The sequence below is a fragment of the Vanacampus margaritifer genome, chromosome 10 (assembly GCF_051991255.1).
Source record: "Vanacampus margaritifer isolate UIUO_Vmar chromosome 10, RoL_Vmar_1.0, whole genome shotgun sequence".
Classification (NCBI taxonomy): domain Eukaryota; kingdom Metazoa; phylum Chordata; class Actinopteri; order Syngnathiformes; family Syngnathidae; genus Vanacampus; species Vanacampus margaritifer.
Window position 1 is genome coordinate 11,310,811 of NC_135441.1, and position 20,395 is coordinate 11,331,205.

The 20,395-nt window shown below is 39.1% G+C and overlaps 1 protein-coding gene across 2 annotated transcripts; it reads right to left on the reverse strand.

Moving 5' to 3' along the window:
• Positions 1-9,538: 9,538 nt before the first annotated feature.
• On the reverse strand, positions 9,539-20,299 carry LOC144059446 (uncharacterized). 2 transcript variants are annotated; one of them, XM_077578548.1, is made up of 18 exons: positions 19,990-20,299; positions 19,005-19,136; positions 18,763-18,925; positions 18,405-18,597; positions 18,221-18,313; positions 17,219-17,272; positions 17,009-17,086; positions 16,332-16,385; positions 16,088-16,177; positions 15,397-15,450; positions 15,153-15,242; positions 14,473-14,526; positions 14,239-14,325; positions 13,880-13,988; positions 12,214-13,620; positions 11,524-11,679; positions 11,355-11,408; positions 9,539-10,990 (listed from the first exon to the last, which is right to left on the reverse strand). In XM_077578548.1, the coding sequence occupies exons 2-18, from the start codon at positions 19,108-19,110 to the stop codon at positions 10,728-10,730; spliced, it is 3,105 nt and encodes a 1,034-aa protein (XP_077434674.1). In that variant the 5' UTR covers positions 19,111-19,136; positions 19,990-20,299; the 3' UTR covers positions 9,539-10,727. The 2 variants fall into 2 exon arrangements, with proteins under 2 accessions (XP_077434674.1, XP_077434675.1); XM_077578549.1 differs by lacking the exon at positions 19,990-20,299 and adding an exon at positions 19,917-19,928.
• Between the last annotated feature and the right edge of the window lie 96 nt (positions 20,300-20,395).

Consider the following 20,395-nt stretch of genomic DNA (forward strand, 5'->3'; position numbering starts at 1 on the left):
AACTCTTTCATGCTTATATATTCTCTTTTACTTCCTCTTTCCAGCACATGCCTCCACCTTTCTAAATGTTCCCTCACCTGCTCCATGCTTTCACTGCAGATCGCAATGTCATCTGTGAACGTCATAGGGATTCCATTCTCGGCCCATCTGTCAGCTTATCCATTAGGATTGCAAAAAGAAAGGGACTCAGAGCTGATCCCTGATGCACACCTCACCACTGCTCTACTGCTCTCGTGTCCTGTACTCGAACAGAATTCTCTGCCACTCCAGACGGGATCAACTAGACAGGGTTGGGAGGGTTACTTTTAAAATGTATTCAGTTACAGTTACAAGTTACCTGCTAAGAAATGTAGTTAGTAACATAATCCAAGTACCATAATATTAAAGTAATGTAACTTGATTTCTTTGGATTACTTTTGAATTACTCCAATACCGAGTATGCTCATGATGACAAAATAAAAATAAATATCACCACAATATATATTCTATACAATGTGCCCCTGCCAATTGAGGGTGCTAGGGACCCGGGCAGCCTACAAATAGTGAATATTCTTGTGTAATTAAAGAGAATGTAGGTTATAGATACTAACACACCGCAAGAGCTGCTTGGCTCAGGAAGTAGATCAGCTGTCTCCCAAGCTGAAGGTGTAGTCCAGGGTATACACGGGCATATGGCGCATACCCACTTCTTTTTCAGTCAGTTTTGCGTCTACCCACTTCTAAATCCTCACTTTTGCGTCTACCCACTTGTGAATCCTCCTGGATGCGCAGTTTTTGCGCACCATTCAGCCATGACCACTAACCTGTATATATTACTAAATCGGCTCTGCCAGAGCCGGGCCCTGCTATCGGCTATCCAGTAATATATAGATCAGTGGCCATGGCCCACCCTCCGCTGCATCTAATTGGCTGGCCTGCACTCGCTGTCTTATTGGTTAATTAAAGGAATCAAAACGGATGCGCCTATCAGAGAATGAGTAGGGCGGGTCATGAAGAGGAATCTGTTGCTTTAGGTGCCAACGCCACTCTAGTTGATTGACAGGTCGCTCCGTTTCCTACGCGTTGATCGTGAATGTGAGCCAGGCAGAAATAAATAAATAAACGTCTTTTCAGTGAGTGATAGCATGCAGGCTATCCGAACTTACTGTACATAAAATGAAAACATCATTCACAGGTAAGTTTTAAAGTTGTTTCCAAATAAATCATTGTTAACTTTTAAACTACTGGCAATATCACTGTACAGTACTTTACAACATACATTACACATTATACAATACATTAGGGTTAAACTGTGCGTGCAATTATGTTTCTGTTTGACAGTGACAATATAAATATTAAGTGTACAGTAATTTTACAACACTACCATAGCTGGGTTAGTGACTTTAGATTACAGCATTTCATTGCAACCTGAGGACCTCCTGTTTTAAAAAGAGATGGCTCTGGTGGGGCACACTGCCCCCTGCCCCCAATCATAATCCACGGAACATCAAGGTAACATACTCTTCATATGTCTGCTTGGGTCGGAGAGTTTGAAAATAAGATGGTGGTGGTCATGGATGAGAAAACGGTTAGCCTCACTAGGTTAGATTATTCTGATTGCAGAACATCTTTCCGTGGCACTGATCCTTGGTCAACTACGATCTTTAGTTGTTCAACAATCAAATGCAAAGTCGCGACCTTAGTGCGTCAACGTGACGGGATTCTAGACTGGACCAGTTTTAGGCAGACATGATATCTTTATGAGTCAAGTCAGGTCAACCTGTAGCACGTGTGAATAAAGATCAATACCTTCGGAGCAGTCAGGTTTACACTATCTCGTATTTATCAGCCCTGGTTACTCTGGTAGCAAGCTTTACCGCTTCGAGTAAACAACACCCCACATGTGTTCTAAAATACAAACATGTGCAGTACTTTAACTCATTCACTGCCATTGACGGCTATAGACGTCAAAAATTCATTTGAACCATTTCTATTAGTTTCACATTTTTTCCCACTTTTGTTAACAAGAGTATGAAAACCAAAATTTTTTTTTTAAGTACATTTAGAACAGATATAAAAAAATAATAATTAATTATGAGTTAACTATTGAAGTCCATCCATCCATCCATCCATCCATCCATCCATTTTCTTGGCCGCTTTTTCCTCACAAGGGTCGCGGGAGTGCTGGAGCCTATCCCAGCTGGCTTTGGGCAGGGTACACCCTGAACTGGTTGCCAGCCAATCGCAGGGCACACAGAGACGAACAACCACACTCACAATCACACCTAGGGACAATTTGGAGTGTTCAATTAACCTGCCATGCATGTCTTTGGAATGTGGGAGGAAACCGGAGTACCCGGTGAAAACCCAGGAAAGCACAGGGAGAACATGCAAACTCCACCCAGGTAGGCCGAAGCCCGGACTCGATCTCACGTCCTCTGCACTGGGAGGCGGACGTGCTAACCAGTCAGCCACCGTGCTGCCGCTGTTGAAGTCATGCGATTAATTACAATTAAAACATTTAATTGTCTGACATCCCTAATTTTTAGTAATCTTTTCTTATCTTTTTTTAGTTAGGAGCATCAGGCGATTACATTTTTTAATTGTAATTAATCACATGACTTCACTAGCTAACTCAAGATGAATCACAAATTTGATATGTTCTAAAAGCACAATTTTTTTTACAGGTTTTCATACTCTTGTTAACAAAAGTGGGAAAAAAATGTGAAACTAATAGAAATAGTTCAAATGAATTTTTGACGTCTATAGCTGTCAATGGCAGTGAATGAGTTAACTAAGGTAGATTTGCAGTTATTCCAAAGTGTTAAGGAACATGAAGTAGAATGCGGGCCTGCAGCAACGTCAGGCCCGAAAGGTCTCATAGCACGAAGGAAGAACGCGTCATTGTGCACGGCAGGGCCTCACAATACGCCGCCTTGTGCTGCAGACGTAACGAAGGCCGGCACTGATGTCGTTAACACTGCTGTGCGTTCCTTCATCACCGCACAACTTATCAGGCAATTCAACAGACGTCACCACGCAAAATACAAAATAGGCTAGATTCAAAGGCGCCAAACGGCTAATGAGCCTCTTGCGTTGATTAGATTAGACACACAATCTAATGACGTCCATGTATCAGAAAATCTGCCTCAGGATCCAAAGTGGAACAATGAAACGTCTTACTTGTTGGACGTGGATGGTCATTGTGAAGGTTCGACTCCCTCTTCTGCATCTGGTTAGCCAATGCACCGCTTTGATTGGCGTGAATGGACTGTAACGACGAAAGCCGACAATTAATTATTCGAAGCGCACCAAAATATATCAGGTTCATGTTCAGTACTTAAAGTTTTGTGGAAATTTTGTTAAATGTTGGCAACAAACAAACGGACAAACCAGTTAATCAAAACAATACATTTTGTCCGTTTTATCTCGGTGGAGGTAATTAACTGCCATAAATTAATTTTTAAAAAAAAGTTGTTTTTTTTAATTGGGGGCGACAGGCGATTACAATTTTTAATTGTAATTAATCACATGACTTCACTAGTTTTTTTGTTTTTTGAGAGAGCTCAGTATTGTTCATTCGGTAATTTTACCGATTCGACATGTCATCATCATTGCTCTCTAATTTTTATTTTGTATGTGCGTGAGTATGTGCGTGAGTATGAGCGTGAGTATGTGCATGTGCGTGTGTATGTGTGTGTGTGCATGTGTGTGAGTGTGTACTCATTAGTTCACCTAAAACCTATTAAAAATCCCATACCGTTCACCTAAACCAAATACTTCAGAATCCAGCTAGAGTCCAGCTAGTTAACTCACGATTAATCACAATTTTGGACAATAAAAAAAATTCTAGCTTTTCATACTCTTAACAAATGTGGAAAAAATGTTAAACTAATAGAAATAGTTTAAATGAATTTTTGACGTTTATAGCCGTCAATGGCAGTGAAGTAATAAAAAAAGAAAAGAAAACATTATTTAAAATTTGGGGCGTCAGGCGATTAAAATTTGTAATCATAATTAATCGCATGACTTCACTAGTTAACTCACAATTAATCACGCATTTTATAGCTGTTCTAAATGTACAATAAAAAAATTCTAGGTTTTCATACTCTTGTTAACAAAAGTGAAAAAAAATATTAAACTAATAAATAGTTACTTACACTTAAAAAGCATCCAATCAGATTGCTCTGTCATCGCAATGCGTTTTACAGTCACTTTTCATGGTATCTGTCAGTCATCCCTCGCTATATCACGGTTCACTTTTTGTGGCTTCTCTGCATCGCATATTTTCTAATCAAATTTATAACACTGATTATTTCATCTATTGCGGGATTTTGCTGTGATGATTTTCCTCGTGGACTGTTACTGCAAAAGAAGTTAGCATGAGCTAGCAGGAAAACGTTGGTAAAAGAGATAGAATGTCTAACGTTTGGAATTGTTTCAAACTTCATAAAAGAAGCTTAAAGTGCATTGTTGCAAAGTACAACCGGCTTAAGTTATACAACCGCACGTCTACGGTAAAGTAAACGTTGCTAGCTAATTTTAAATAGCCTATCACGGCTAGTAAGAATGAATGGTCAAGGATAGACACGATAGCCTAGTACACTTTCAACAAAAGGTAACAAAAAACAAACATATATTCACACACACCCTGCTGCTTAATTGCCTCAGCTGATGTTGCATTTTTTGGGGTATAAATTAACTCTAGGCGGTGTACGTGCAAACAGAAAAATATTTAAGCTTGCTGATAGGGTGGATAATGACAGGATGGACATTTTTGGTTCATGTTCGCATTTAGTGATTCAGCAGCATGATTCATTTCGGAAAAGACTGTCTGTACTTTTGAATTTCAATTGATATTTCACTATGACAGAGTGGACGTTAAGCTTGATAACATCCAGCTATACACATAATATGATGAAAATGACCGTGGCCTCTACTGAAGAAAGACAAGTAGTGATGTCATTGAAAACATCAAAGTTCATAAAGGGGCAGTTCCCCCAAAATGACAGGGTGGACAGCAATTTCAAGGACATATGCAAAAAGTTTAATATGATTAGAAAAATTGAGTAGGCATGATCAAAATGACTTGACACTTTGGATATGGATATAGGAATGACATTGGAATTGATCTGCATTGTCAATCAAGCAGCATAATTATCTTTTGTTTTCGATAACATAGTATAACTTGTCTTTACTGCGATGGGAATGATATACATGAGTGTGTATCCCACAGCAGCTGGAGAATTCTGGAGCATTGTGTTCTCCTCCATACTCCTCCTCCCAATCCCAACTACACCACCCCGCTCGCTCCTATTTTGACATGATATCGGACTGGCTCGTACGTGGAGCGTTTCTGCTTGGATGGACAGAATCTGTCTGGGCTACTAATGGTCTACAACGTAGGATTGCGGTGGGAAGACGAGGCGGCCTTTTAGCTTGTTTGCTTGTCGTTGCCACCATCAGTTTCACATGAGTATAAACAGAGCCTACATCATCCAATCCTCCGTGGTGCAAGTGCCTCGGCTCTGTACATTGCATTCAGGTCATTTGAGGAAAGAATGTATACGGTTATGTAAGGGGTTCGAGTGGGCGTTGGTGTCCATGTTGCCTGAAAGAGAGACGGACGCTCAGGGAGGCTTTTGTACACACACGCATGCACGTCGTTTGGATTCTGTTCCAGTGTGTGCTTCTTTTACAGTGATTATGCATTGTCAGAAGAAGTCATTTATGAGCAACATCACAAAGTTCACCACAGGACAATGGCCTCTTCTCCATGGCAGCTGCACAATTTAATCTAATCTGCAGGGAAACAATAGAACGGCTCTGTGTATGTGTGTGTGTTTGTACGTGTGTGTGTGTGTGTGGGGGTGGGGGATGGCATGTGCATGAATGCCAAGGCTTGTTTTGTCCCAGGAGTTGTTTAACTAAGCACACCCATTTGGAGTTTGCCGTATGTGGTCAACACTTTTTAAATTAAGGCGTTCCCATTGAGTGGGCAAATCTGAGATATGTGGCTCTATTTTCAAGGGCGCACACGAGCTTGGCGTCAAAATGGTGAATCTTCATTTTCATGCCAGGGCAAGTTTAGTTGACTATGTTTGGGAATTAGTCAGACAGTGTATATTCAACTACCAAAACTCATTTTGGTTGAAAGAACAACCAGAAAATAAATTTGTAACAAGTAAAATAAAATATATTAAAGCAATACAAATAAAGAACAATAAATGAGAAAGAAAAAACGCACACTGCTGTGTGTGCTTTGGCCTCTTAGAGGCAGTGTGGTGCACGCATTGAGATGTGCCCTTATATTGAGACTAGAAGCAGAAAGTAGGTTTGAACTTTATTACCATAAATGGTGTTCACACATTTGGAAGAATATATGCGAGAATGTGAGAATTGTTATATTAACTCTCTGTATGTCAGCGTTTGTGTGTGATTAGTCGTTACTAGAAGGTAAATAAATCCCTTCCGTGAACTTGATGCTAATTTGCTATTAGCCCATCAATAGGATTGTCCATTGACTGCTAGCATTAGCACTGGTAACTTTTCTAAAACCAAGCATGTTTTGTAATTTAATATATTATGAGTGTAATTATTTTTATTGTTTGTTTGGTTTTACAATTATCTCCAACTGTATTTGTTATGTTGTAAAATTTGTTTTAAATGATATTAAACTGTTTTGGGGGTTACTGCAGGCAGTTATAAACATTTTGTGCTCCTATCCTCTGCTAATAGTGGGGATTTACTTTTCACTTAATCTTGCAAAAAAAAAAATCCCTTCATTGGCAAATGTGCTATCACAGGCTTGAATAGTCAACAACCAACTCAAACATTGATGTTTGCTTTTCCCTTTTAAGTGTGGGTGCATTCAAGGCAGTCTCGATTATTTGGAACACATTGGCGGACCGTACATTTAGTAGCCGGGCCTTCTTAATAGCACTACTATCACACTGCACATTACAAACCACAAAACTGTAGGTACAGTTCCACTCAGAATCAGTATTAACTCATTCACTGCCATTGACGACTATAGACGTCAAAAATTCATGTGAACTATTTCCATTAGTTTAATTTTTTTTTTTTTTATGAAAACCTAGATTTTTTAATTGTACATTTATAACAGATATAAAATTATTATGCAATTAATTGCGATTAATTACGATTAAACGGCCCTTATTTATTTTTTATTTTTTTAATTAGGCCCGTCAGGCAATTACATTTTTTTATTGTAATTAATCACATGACTTCACTTGTTAACTAATGATTAATCAAAAATTTTATATATGTTCTAAATTTACAATATTTTTTTCCCTAGGTTTTCATACTCTTGTTAGCAAAAGTGGGAAAAAAATTTAAACTAATAGAAAAAGTTAAAATGAATTTTTGACGTCTATAGCCGTCAATGACAGTGAATGAGTTAATGTAAATAACATTTTAAAAACACGAGAAAAATAAATAAAACGTCACAATCACCAGAGACGCTTATTATTAAATGTAGATGTGTTTTGCTCAACAAAGTTAGTTGTAACAAGTTTTGCTCCTACCAACCAATCAGAGGATATAAAAATAAAATGATCAAAGACTCAAAGATGACTGAAATGATGTTGTCCAATGATTCTGATTCTGATTCCAAATTGATGTCAAGAGCATCTGATACAGAAGAGAAAGACTTTACTGTCCTCCACTGGTCTAACATTTCAACAGCAACCAATTTAATCAGACATTTTGTGGGATGAGAGAAGTCAAAAGTCGAAAATATGCGCTTTGATGGTTGATCATTATTCAATCTTGCAGACAAGAAGACATTGCATAATTGGCTGGGTGTAAAGCAGGTGCACATAGTGTGAGTAGCCAATATTTACGTGATATATAACGATATATAATATAACGTGAGTAGCCAATATTTTTATCACATGGGTGAAAACCATGTATTTCATTTCTCGGATTCGTTATTAGCTGTTGTAAATTAATGTTTTATGACGTCAGTTTGACCCGGGAACAAATTCTTTCTATTTTGTTGCTCGTGCGTTCAGAATAGGCACCAACAAGTCACCGTGTCAACTGCGTTGTTAGTACATGTCTAGGCGCCTTGTTGTAACTAACGGAGAGCACAACAAGACATGACACCACCTCGTTGGGTGTCTTGTGTGTGCCGGGTGGGATATATTTAGAGGCGGGGACATCAGGCGTCCAAAACAGCGAGAGATTCCACGCCATTAGATGCGCTGACGTTGCATAAACGCAAGGCATTAATCGTGAGCCTGACACGTTTGATTCGTCAGACGCTGCCAAAGAGCAAACATGAGAATGGATGCGCACAAGAGAGCTCTTTGGAAAGTAAGTGCGTGGAGAACACGTTCAATAAAACCCTTCCTCCCTTTTTTCTCTATTCGCGTTTTTGTTGTTGCTACCTTAACATTCTGCTCAGAGGCTCACTTTTAAAAGCGAAACGAGAAAGTGCCTTGCCAAGTGAGACGGACTTCCTCTATTTCGTTTCTCTTTTTTCTTCTTCTTCAGAGTGGGCTGTTACATAAGCCTGTCAGAGTGCCGTTAACAGATGTCCCTTGTGAACTCAGCGCACTGGAACGCACACACACACACACACACACACACACACAGGTTTGTTTTACTATCTTTGTGGGGCCATCTCATTGACATAATGCATTTCCCAGCCCCTTCCCTTCAACCATCAAAAATGATTGCCTACCCCTATTCCTCAATTCAAACCTAAACTCTAAAACCAAGTCTTGACCCTCAAAAAGAAGGGATTTCACAGAGTTGTGGGGCCATTTTGCTGGGCCCCACAAGTTTAGACTTCTTTTTGAGGGTCAAGACTTGGTTTTAGAGTTTAGGTTTTGGCCCCACAACTCTGTGAAATCCCGAAATGTTGGCCCCACTATGTAACAAAAACAAGACCCCACACACGCGCGCGCGCGCACACACACACAGACACACACAGACACACACACACACACACACAGACACACACACACACACACACACATACACACACACACGCACACACACACACACACACACACACGCATACCTGTTTATATGGTATAGACTGACAAATTTCAGAAACAGGCCCGGTGGTGATTTAAGTTGACACACCTTTTAAAAGGGTTTAGAATGATGGGAGTAAGGCTAAATCACTTCAAAAAAATTGAGAAGAATTTAGCACCCTTCAGAGCTTAGAAAAGAGGTTAACAACCTGAGATATCAGACCTGACAAAATGGTGGTTTGGGACGACACTTGAATTGTGGTTTACAAGGACAAAACAGGATTAAGGTGACTTTAAAGGGACAAGGTAGTCACGCCCCCCACCACCCAAAATTAACATAAATACACCACCTGACACCACTATGCATTAGGTGAACAGAACCAAAAGAGAGCAATTGGATATAGATGGATGATGAATTCACCCCTGTAAGTGTTTCTTCATGACTAATACAAAAAATACGACAGTAATGAGCATCAACATTATTGAGACTTTAAAAAGACAATTACCTCACATTTGCAGCCACACAAATTAAGACGCAACTGCACAAAGAATGTAGGAAAGTGTCTATTTAATGACACAGGCTCCTTTAAACCTCAGAAATTAGCAACCCCACACTTACCAAGCTGTAATATCACAAACGTAAAAACATACAAACGCAATCTAAATTAAAGTAAACACAGATGTTTTATTAACAAGTATGACTGGTCTAGACACTGTACACTGTTTTCTACAAAGTCCTTTCTAATCAAGGTGTTCCGAGCCACTACGCACTACGTGTTGGTGTGCCATTTTTATCCTACTGAAAATTCAGAGCCTTGTAGTTTAATATTCCAATATAGAGTTTATAGTAGTAGTGATAGACAGTGCCGACACCATACTGATTATTTGTAGTCAAAGAGGCCAATAACCACATTTGGAGCTGATATTCATTTGTAGCAAAAGAAAAAAATGGGGTCAAAATTAATATTTTTTTTAAATGTTGAAATGCTATTAAGCATGTTTATAACTTTCAAATTTGTTAAAGGCTTTTAGTTTAATTTTAAACATTAAGTTTTAAAACAAATTGGTCTATTTGCTAACAAAAAGTGCTGGGTGCTGCCAGGGTCATTAGCTTGTGTTAAGGTCAATTGAAAATTAGGCAAGTAAATGGGGTATATGCCACGGGGAAAGCGGGACTTGCAACTTCCGTAAGTCACACACCTACGCTGATACCAGTTATTGTAGCGCCATATAGGCCGTGCCCCATACTCGCACTTCCACCCTTATGTTGCAACAGTAACCAGAAACAGCGTGTGTGTGACCTACAGAAGTCGTAAGTCCCACCTCCTTTGTGGCATATACTTCAGATCTCCCTTAAGATTTTTGTTTTAATTTCTAAGAGAAAAAGTGCAGGGAGTTCTTAGTGTCTGAAGCATTAAGTGAAAATATAATTAAATACATAAATAAAAAGTTCCCTGAATTTAGTTTTAAATGAAACTCTCATGCTGGTATCTCACTGAGTGATGAATGCTTGGGTAAATAGCAAATTTGTTTTTTTTTTGTCACGGTTCATAAAAGGTTTCAGAAGATGCTTGCAAAAAGTGAAAAACTGTCTGAACATGTTAAAAAAAAACTTTGCGACAGGAAAAACTGACAAGTGAAAACTGAACATTTCTGCAACCTTTTATGAATCCCGACAAAAACTCCAAATTCTCTATGTTCGCAAGCATTCGTTGCTCAGTGAGATACCAGCAAATAGGTTTACCGTCTCTTCTGGGCCTGCCTTTTGGCTGTGGTTATTCGGTTTCTCACAAAGTCTCTAATATTCTGTACAGTCCGTTGTGACAGCACAGGGTCCTCTGCCCGCTTACACTGGCTGCATTCAACTTTGGAGGCAAGTTTTCCTTTTTTTATGTGGCTTCCAAAATGTCGCATCACTGCAGCGACCTCGGCTTTGCTCCACATTTTCTTTGGCTGTCTCCTTGCCTCACTTTCTTGATCAGCATCGTCTTTTCCTGAGAAGACTGTAAGTAAACAAAACAAAAAATACATATATATATATATATATATATATATATATATTTACAGATACTTGAACAATCAGAAGGTAAGTCTAACTAATGTCACAGATTATTTGTCAATTACAGTGGCTGCAACACAAAAACAGGAAGTAGATAGTACTCTCCACAGCCATTATTTATGGCCTAATGCAGGCTATTGTGTGGCTGCAGGATGGCAAAAGAAAAGACCATTACCGACTGCATCTAGTCTTAAGCAGTTACGTGACTTTATTTTATGTTTTTTTTTTAGCTCATTTCATTGCTCAGGAGGCCTTACATCATTGCATATTTTCATAACATAATCCAAAGATCCTAAAGCTTGTCTTACCGCCAGTTGAAGGGACTGTGTCTCCTACTGTAGACGTCACATGTGACAGCTTATCTGGTAAAAACAAAAACGACGTGTGAAAATTGTCTCATCAACAAATACTGATACCGGGCGGCCTTTGTTGCCTCGTCTGCTGAGAGAAAATTTGTAAAGTAGACAGAGAACCTACCTTGGCCACCAGAGTTCTGTTCCCGCTCAAGGATCATAGAGTCTGAGGCTGGATCCAGGTCTTTGCCATCTTCACAAAGTGGTCCTCCGACCTCTGTGCCGCTGCCCTCTGAGTCACTGCCTTCATTATTTTCATTCTCACTGAATGATAAGTTACCTAGAAAAAGATAGTCATAATAAAAGATCAGTGAGGCATCAGACCCCAAGGCATCAAGTTTTAGAATTGGCCAGAAGTACAGCTGTAACAGATGCAAGATGGAAAGGATGCCACATCTAGTAGTAGGGGTGAGAACGATAATTGTTTTTTTTTCATGCATCAATCGTCGTATTAAAAAGATTCTGCTTCGATTCAGAGTTACCGATACTAAAAATAGATTTTTAAAGTTTACATAAAAATAAAAAGCCACTGTTGTCTTCTGCATATTGCACTGGGAGAAGTTAAACATTTGTTACAGCAAACGCTGCCATTGGCACTTTTTGAAATGTGTGTTGACACACTATTGTAAACCAGGTTGCCTTGCCACTTTAATAAAAGTCAGTATGAAATATAAATCTTTGCTCTTCCTTGAGTTCTGCAATTGTTTTAAAAATACAAATGTACTAATGATGCATCGGAAGTGAATCAAATCTTGAGGTACCCATATTTTCCCACCCCTACTAAACATGATCATCTGACATTCTGAACACTCACCTTCAATTTCAATTTCAGCATAGTTTTTCGGTGTTGCTTCCTCCATCAAGTTACTAACAGCACTGTCACTAGTCTTCTGAAGGTACTGGTGAAGTACCTGGATATCCTCTGTAAAGGGCAGTGTTGTTGGCTTATTATACTTGGCACTGCTCAATGTGCTCAGAGCTTTGTTGGAAATCAACTCACACCACTTGGAGGTATATAGTTTCCTAAATGTTTCAGTTGCCTTCATCAGTGCTGCATCTTCTGCCATTAGTGCACGACAATGAATGATGTCGCAGATTTTGTTTAGTGTGTGCCCCAATTTCAAAGCCAGGCTTGGTGTATGGTAGGAGAGGCTTTCTTCGTCAAATCCAGCAACTTGCTTCACTGCTTGAACAACTGTTTGAGAGTTTGAGGGCTTTATGGCTTCCTCCAGGCTGTGTACAGAGTAGTTTGCTCGCAGACATACCAGCAGTCGTCCCACTTCTCGGAGCTTTTGTCGAATATGTTTGTACTTTGTGGGATCTTGACCATGTTTATTGTACAGGGACTGGGCCAAATGAACAATAGATAGGTCATTTCGTACAGCAAGGCCAATGTCATCCGTCTTCATTGTGCTAAGAAGCTTCCACATTCCACTCGAGAAGTGTTGACTGAATACGGTATCTTGGGCTGTAGCTAAACACAGAACTCTGGCTCTTCCAGCTTGTTTATCCAGATTGCGATTTTCTGGCCTTAACAAACATCTTCGGACATGTCTCCACAGTTCTTTGCGTGCGTAAAAGCCCTGGCAGTGCATACAATGCACAAAGTTTCCAGCCACTGCAGTAGATTTTAGCACCCTTTTCACTTTTAATTGTCCATTTTCACCTTGGAGTATGGCAATGTTATGATGAAAGTTTCCTCTGTTTCGCATTTTTTCAAACAAAGTCTTGCGCTCCTGAGAGTGACCAGGGAGGTAAAATGCATATGAAACTTCTGGGTGAGACATGTGTACTTTCAGGTGGCGAGTCAGTCTGCTTTGTGGCTTACCACAAACAAAACAGTCATTTCTATTGGTCAAATTGAGATGTTCTAGAGATTTTTTATCTTTGTTCTTCACATGCTTATTTGATGAGTCTTTGCTAGAAATTTCTGAATCTGACGTTTCGCCAGCAATGACATCTGTGAGCAAACATTTTGATGTGCCAGCGTCATTTGGAAAATGTGTGTCCAAACTGTTAGAGTTGTTAGTGGGTAAGGCTGGTATTCCTTCCTTCTGTCGTACTTTAGACTGATGAGGCACCAAAGTCATGCTTGAATCTGAATCCTCATCTGAATCAGGGACATATTTGCTTCCAGAGTTCTGCTCCTCATCCGAGTCTAATATTTCATCCTCTGCTTTCTTTCGTCTGTAGCAGGACAGATGCCAGACTCTTGAACATGCTGTGAACAGAGTTAGAAAATGTTGGGTCAAACAAACAGTGCCAGTTACAGTTTCAACATAACTTCTTTAAACAATTTTCTTCTCTGTACCAATCAGTGCTGTATTTTATATTGTGTAAGAAGAGTTGCCAGTAATTAAATTGTTACATCATGTCCACAATGCAGACAACTGTTCGGTGGCCAATGGCATCATTTGTTTGGTTTCTGGCTGTATCGTCTAAATTTGGACTCAAAGCAATGCTATCAATATATGGTTTACCTTTGCATCTGTATCCAGTCCATGTAAAAGAAGATATATGTCCCAAGCATAGAACACACTTGTCAAAGGGTGACAGTGTTGAGACCTCAAGAAGGTGTTTCCAACAGTCCTGGGGGGGGGGGGGGGGTATTTATTTAAAAAGTGTTAGCAAAATATTTAATAAGCATATGGGATTGCTAGCAGAAAAAAAACTTAGATGAACAAATATGTACAAACTCTGACTTCAATTATCAAGCATCCAATGAAGTTTCTCAGAGCACAAAAATATTGCTGATGACTTGACATGCACAGGAAACAATTGTTGACCGTTAACTGTAATTGTACTTTTAATTACACTCATTAAAGAAGAAGTAATTTACCTTTTGAGAACTGGTCTGAGGCTCAAGTGCTGGACTAAGGTCACCCTGGGACAAGGTCAACGTGGAGTCACTTGTCTCCATCATGCACTGAAAAAAAAAATACAGAGAAAATACACACAGGTGTAATCAGACTGTTTAATTACTACAAATTCACTGAAGTTGCAGAAATATGCATGACTTTGACAGTTTTTAATTGCCAGATGGCGTTGAAATTTATTTAACAACCATATATACCTGTTCAATACCTTCAACCTCTAATGGTTGGGCGGACCTCTCTGTGTCGGTATGCTGCAAAAGAGACAGGAAGGAAACATTAAACATAGACATACCTTCATAAAGACAACGCTTTACATCACATTGCTGATTCAGAGTGATGCAGGATCAAGAAACATTGAGTTTATGTTAGGTAATTTCAAAAACAACAGCCTACCAATTATATTGATATACTGTATGTATAGTGATTCAACTCCACAGAAAGGTGACATTGGGTGACTGTAAGACTTAAAGATACAATGAGGTTAAATGTCCCTCTAAACCATGAGATTATGTGAACACACACACACACAAGTAGGTGAGTGCGACAACTTCTACAGCAAATGCTTTCTCGGCGAAAGTCAGTGTATGCCAGTGTCAGTCTATGCCATACTTGGTCACAACACACACACACACACACATTCAAACCTATGGATGAGGTTGTGACTTAAAACTTGAAAATACTATCACGAAATGTGTCAGTCCAATACACAATAAATCTAGGTGATAACACACACAAACACTCGGTCTATTCAAAATATTATCAAGCCTTCAAAAAGTTTCTCTGTACAACAAAATATTACTGGTAACTTGATAGAGCACTGCAAACAATTACTGTAGTTGGATGCTAAATGACACTCATTAATGATGAAGTAATTTACCTTTTGAGAATTGTTGAGTGGCTCACGACGTACTGGACTCAGGTCACTCTGGCTCAAACTCATTGAAGAGTGCCTTGTCTCCATCATGCACTGAAAGAGAAAAATAAAAAGACAATACACACAGGTGCCATCAGACTGTTTGATTACAAATTTGTTTCAAGTTGCAGAAATATGCATGAGCGGTAAACTTTGTCGGTTTTTAATTGCCAGATGGCATTGATATCCATTTAACAACCACATGTACCTGTTCAATATCTTCAACCTCTGAGGGTTGGGTTGACCTCTCTGCATCAGAATGCTGCAAAAGAGACAGGAAGGAAACATTAAACATAGACATACCTTCATTGAGACAACGCTTTACATTACGTTGCTGATTCAGAGTGATGCAGGATCAAGAAACACAGAGTTTATGTTAGGTCATTTAAACAACAGCCTACCAAGTATATTTATATACTGTATGTACAGGTATAGTGATTCAACTCCACAGAAAGGTGACATTGGGTGACTATAAGACTTAAAGATACAATGAGGTTAAATGTCCCTCTAAACCATGAGATTATGTGAACACACACACACACAAGTAGGTGAGTGCGACATCTTCTACAGCAAATGCTTTCTCGGCGAAAGTCAGTGTATGCCAGTGTCAGTCTATGCCATACTTGGACACAACACACACACACACATTCAAACCTATGGATGAGGTTGTCACTTAAAACTTGAAAATACTATCATGAAATGTGTCAGTCCAATACACAATAAATCTAGGTGATAACACACACACACACACACACACACACTCGGTCTATTCAGAATATTATCAAGCCTTCAATAAGTTTCTCTGTACACCAAAATATTACTGGTAACTTGATAGAGCACTGCAAACAATTACTGTAGTTGGATGCTAAATGACACTCATTAGTGATAAAGTAATTTACCTTTTGAGAATTGTTGAGTGGCTCACGACGTACTGGACTCAGGTCACTCTGGCTCAAACTCATTGAGGAGTGCCTTGTCTCCATCATGCACTGAAAGAGAAAAATAAAAAGACAATACACACAGGTGCCATCAGACTGTTTGATTACAAATTTGTTTTAAGTTCCAGAAATATGCATGAGCGGTAAACTTTGACAGTTTTTAATTGCCAGATGGCATTGATATCCATTTAACAACCACATGTACCTGTTCAATATCTTCAACCTCTGAGGGTTGGGCTGACCTCTCTGCGTCAGAATGCTGCAAAAGAGACAGGAAGGAAACATTAAACATAGACATACCTTCATTGAGACAACGCTTTACATTACGTTGCTGATTCAGAGTGATGCAGGATCAAGAAACACAGAGTTTATGTTAGGTCATTTAAACAATAGCCTACCAAGTATATTTATATACTGTATGTATAGTGATTCAACTCCACAGAAAGGTGATATTGGGTGACTGTAAGACTTAAAGATACAATGAGGTTAAATGTCCCTCTAAACCATGAGATTATGTGAACACACACACACACAAGTAGGTGAGTGCGACAACTTCTACAGGAAATGCTTTCTCGGCGAAAGTCAGTGTATGCCAGTGTCAGTCTATGCCATACTTGGACACAACACACACACACACATTCAAACCTATGGATGAGGGTGTGACTTAAAACTTGAAAATACTATCACGAAATGTGTCAGTCCAATACACAATAAATCTGGGTGATAACACACGCACACATACACTCGGTCCATTCAAAATATTATCAAGCCTTCAATAAGTTTCTCTGTACACCAAAATATTACTGGTAACTTGATAGAGCACTGCAAACAATTACTGTAGTTGGATGCTAAATGACACTCATTAGTGATAAAGTAATTTACCTTTTGAGAACTATTGTGCGGTGGACTCAGGTCATTCTGGCTCAAACTCATTGAGGAGTGCCTTGTCTCCATCATGCACTGAAAGAGAAAAATACAGAGACAATACACACAGAAATGATGTTTGATTACAAATTCACTGAAAGTGCAGAAATATGCATACAGTTTTTAACTGCCAGATGGCGTTGAAATCTATTGAACAACTACATGTACCTGTTCAATGTGTTCAACTCTGGAGGTTTGGGCAGACTTCTCTGCGTCAGAATGCTGCAAAAGAGACAGGAAGGAAACATTTAACACAGACATGTATGAGTGGTAAACTTTGTCTGTTTTTTAAGAGTTAAAGATGGCGTTAAAATCCATTCACGTTGTGTACTTTTAATAGGGTTGTCAAAAGTATCAATACTTTTCAAACACGTCGTATCCGGATACAATATCTCTTTGTAATGGTATCAATACTATCGATACATGGTAGCGTTCCTGCAGCGTCAGCCGTGCACACTCCACTAGCATCGCTGCCTCGGAAGACAGGCTCCCGCACCCAGGAGAGCCCACACTGCAACCTTGCTTGTTCAGCTATGTTTTACAGCTGCTTAGTATGACCAGTGTGGTGGCAGGAGGGCTAAACGTGCCAGTTTTGGTGGACAAGAAAAAGCCAGATGCCTTGTTGTTTTGTTATTAGCCGTTAGCTGGCTACCGCGGTTAGACTTATGCTCAGTAAGTGACTGTTGTTTTATTATTAGCCATTAGCCGCGGCCTCATGGTTAGCTTAGTGTGCTCGTGCATTGCTGCTTCAAGTTGTGCCTCATTTTTAGTAAATTCAGGGCTCATTTGCAAGCCAAGAAGGGCACAGGAGCACATTGACATGCTTGTCTTTAAAAAACAAAACAAAAAAAAACTTCCAACCGCAAAGAAAATTAAGACCAGTGATACGACAGGCTCAGACAGTCATTCGTAGAATAAAGTGGCATTTTTTAATATGGCGTATTCTTTCATTTGTTTAAATTATTTATTTGCATGTGAAAAAATGATTGTCTTAATTATTTTTGTTATTTTAGGATTAGTATATCTTTTGGTATGGTATTGAAAGGTATTAAGCATCAAGTATTTTCCTGGGTATCGATATTGAGTTTGAAATTTTAGTATTGTGACAACCCTAACCTGTACATAGCGTATGGACTGTAAAAGAGCACTAAAATAGTGTACATGATTTACCTCTTGAAAAGATTTCAGAGCATCTGTGGGCGCTGTAGATGTAGTTTCCTCCACGGTGAGCTTGGATGTGGATGTGTTTTGTTGGCCAGATTCCTGAGGTTTAAATTGACAAACATCATGAGTTTAATTCAGTCAATACAGATTTTCAGATCACTAACCACTCATCACATTCTGATATGATTACCTTGCTTCTCCATGGCCAGTCAGAGTCACCATAATTATATGTAATCTCCTCTCCTGGGTCAATGTCCCGTGTCGCAAATAAACACAGATGGGGCTTTCCTTGCACATTTAAATACTTCATTGTGGAATTTGGGTTGATGTGGTCATCATTGACCAGTCTTCCTAGTGACCCATCCTCTGTTGCTGCATCAACACTTCAAATAGAAAACCAATTATTAATATTATATAGTTAGAACTCGGTAGTGTTGATTTTCTTGATTTAAGATCCCATTCGGGTTTTGACTCAAAGCTAATGAGTCTAAACAAATTATGGACTTTTAATATGGACTAATTAAATGGAGCATGGACTTAATACGCACCAGCAAGTTCTTCCGTCAAAGTGAAACTCAAACATGAATGCTTTCATTTTGTCATGGTACAATCTCTGTCTCCTCTCACATTCTTGTTTGCTTAGAAGTGCACCATGATATTCTAGCAGGAAGTTTCCTTTTTCAAAAGAAGCACAAGCAAAGACCCCTCTCCCTAGTAATGACAAAAATAATAATGAAGTCAGGTGGAAGATTCACTTTTTAGTTAACTGTTATTGTTAGATGTATCTTACCTTTGAATTCACTGATGTATTTCACATCAAGTCCATGTTTGTCTCTTCCGGTATCGATATAAAGCATTGCTTCTTTTTTTGGATTCAAACACCTTTGCCTTGGCATGTTTTTCTTTTTTAAATCAAGAGCCTCTGTACCCAAAGAAAAAGTAAATATTCAAAAAATTAAATGATTGTTATAAACAATAATATAAACATCTCATATTTTAAAATCAAAATAATCCTCACAAATCAAACTACAACGATCCAAAGTCTAATGCTTTTCAATGAGAGATGACGTCACCTCGGAATTGTCAATACGTGAAAATGCTCAAGCTCGCTCATTAATTAAGTAACAGATGGCCAAAGATAAATACAAACGTTAGAGAAAAGGCAGTGGACATTTTCCTGCTAGCGGTTTTTTGCCGGCGCAGAATTCGTAGGCCTACTTGTAGTTCTTGCGCGACTCACGGCAAGATAGCTGTTAAAGGCGAGACCGGCAACTCTTCTGCTGGCGCTATTTTGCCGGCGCAGAATTAGTACTTGTAGTTCTCTCGCGTTTCACAGCAAAATATAGTACTGAGAGGCTACCGGCAACTCTCCTGCTAGCGCTATTTTGCCGACACAGAATTCAAAATTGTATAGTTCTCGCGCGGTTCACGGCAAACTAACGCTACGTGAACTTTTAAAACACGGCAAAATATCCGCTTCGTAGACAAAATGAATCCATCCATCCTTAGTCCCAACCGCCTGTCCTAATATGAGATAATTATTATGGTGGAGCAACCGTCACGTACGTGTTTAAATTAGATATCTGAATAACCAGCAACAACCGAACGAGGCATCTACGTAAACGAATTAAAAAGTTTTCATTTTCTATCATGAAACCTTTCTAAAACAGCGTAAAAAGTTGCACTGCCTTGATGAAATTACCTCACCGCAACAAAAATAACCGTGTTCTCATTAAATTGGGTTTATTTACAATGAATATATGCTTGTTACTTACTGTGCAGTTCTGCGTTGTGTTTGTCTGCATCCCAAGTTGACGCATGACGCTTTCGCGGGAGATCCAGTGTACCTCACGCCCACATTACACGTCATGCCACCGCCCCCTTTGTGTGTACTTTTGTGTGTGTGTGTGAAAGTGCAATAACAAAAAACGGCCAGTAGGATGTCACACACACACACAAAATCTCAGACGAGGGGATTACACTGACAGATCAAAAAATCATATTTATAAGATATTTAGAAATGAATTCATGCATAATTATTGTCCTAGCTGAGTAGTAGGCCCATATTTTTCTCTTTTTACAGAAAAAAACGTTTTTATAGACCCTAAAAAATTTAAAAACAAGTCTTGAATTAGGCCGACACTGCCTGTGTCGCTCTAAACACAAGTGTCAACTTTTCCC

Bases quoted from the DNA above. Each gene is read 5' to 3' on its own strand.
- LOC144059446 (XM_077578548.1), bottom strand. From the start codon at position 19,110: ATGCCAAGGCAAAGGTGTTTGAATCCAAAAAAAGAAGCAATGCTTTAT. The intron at 16,178-16,331 runs GTACATGTGGTT...TTTCTCTTTCAG, and splicing joins AGGTTGAAGATATTGAACAG to TGCATGATGGAGACAAGGCA. The intron at 14,326-14,472 runs GTATATATGGTT...TTTTTTTTTCAG, and splicing joins AGGTTGAAGGTATTGAACAG to TGCATGATGGAGACAAGTGA.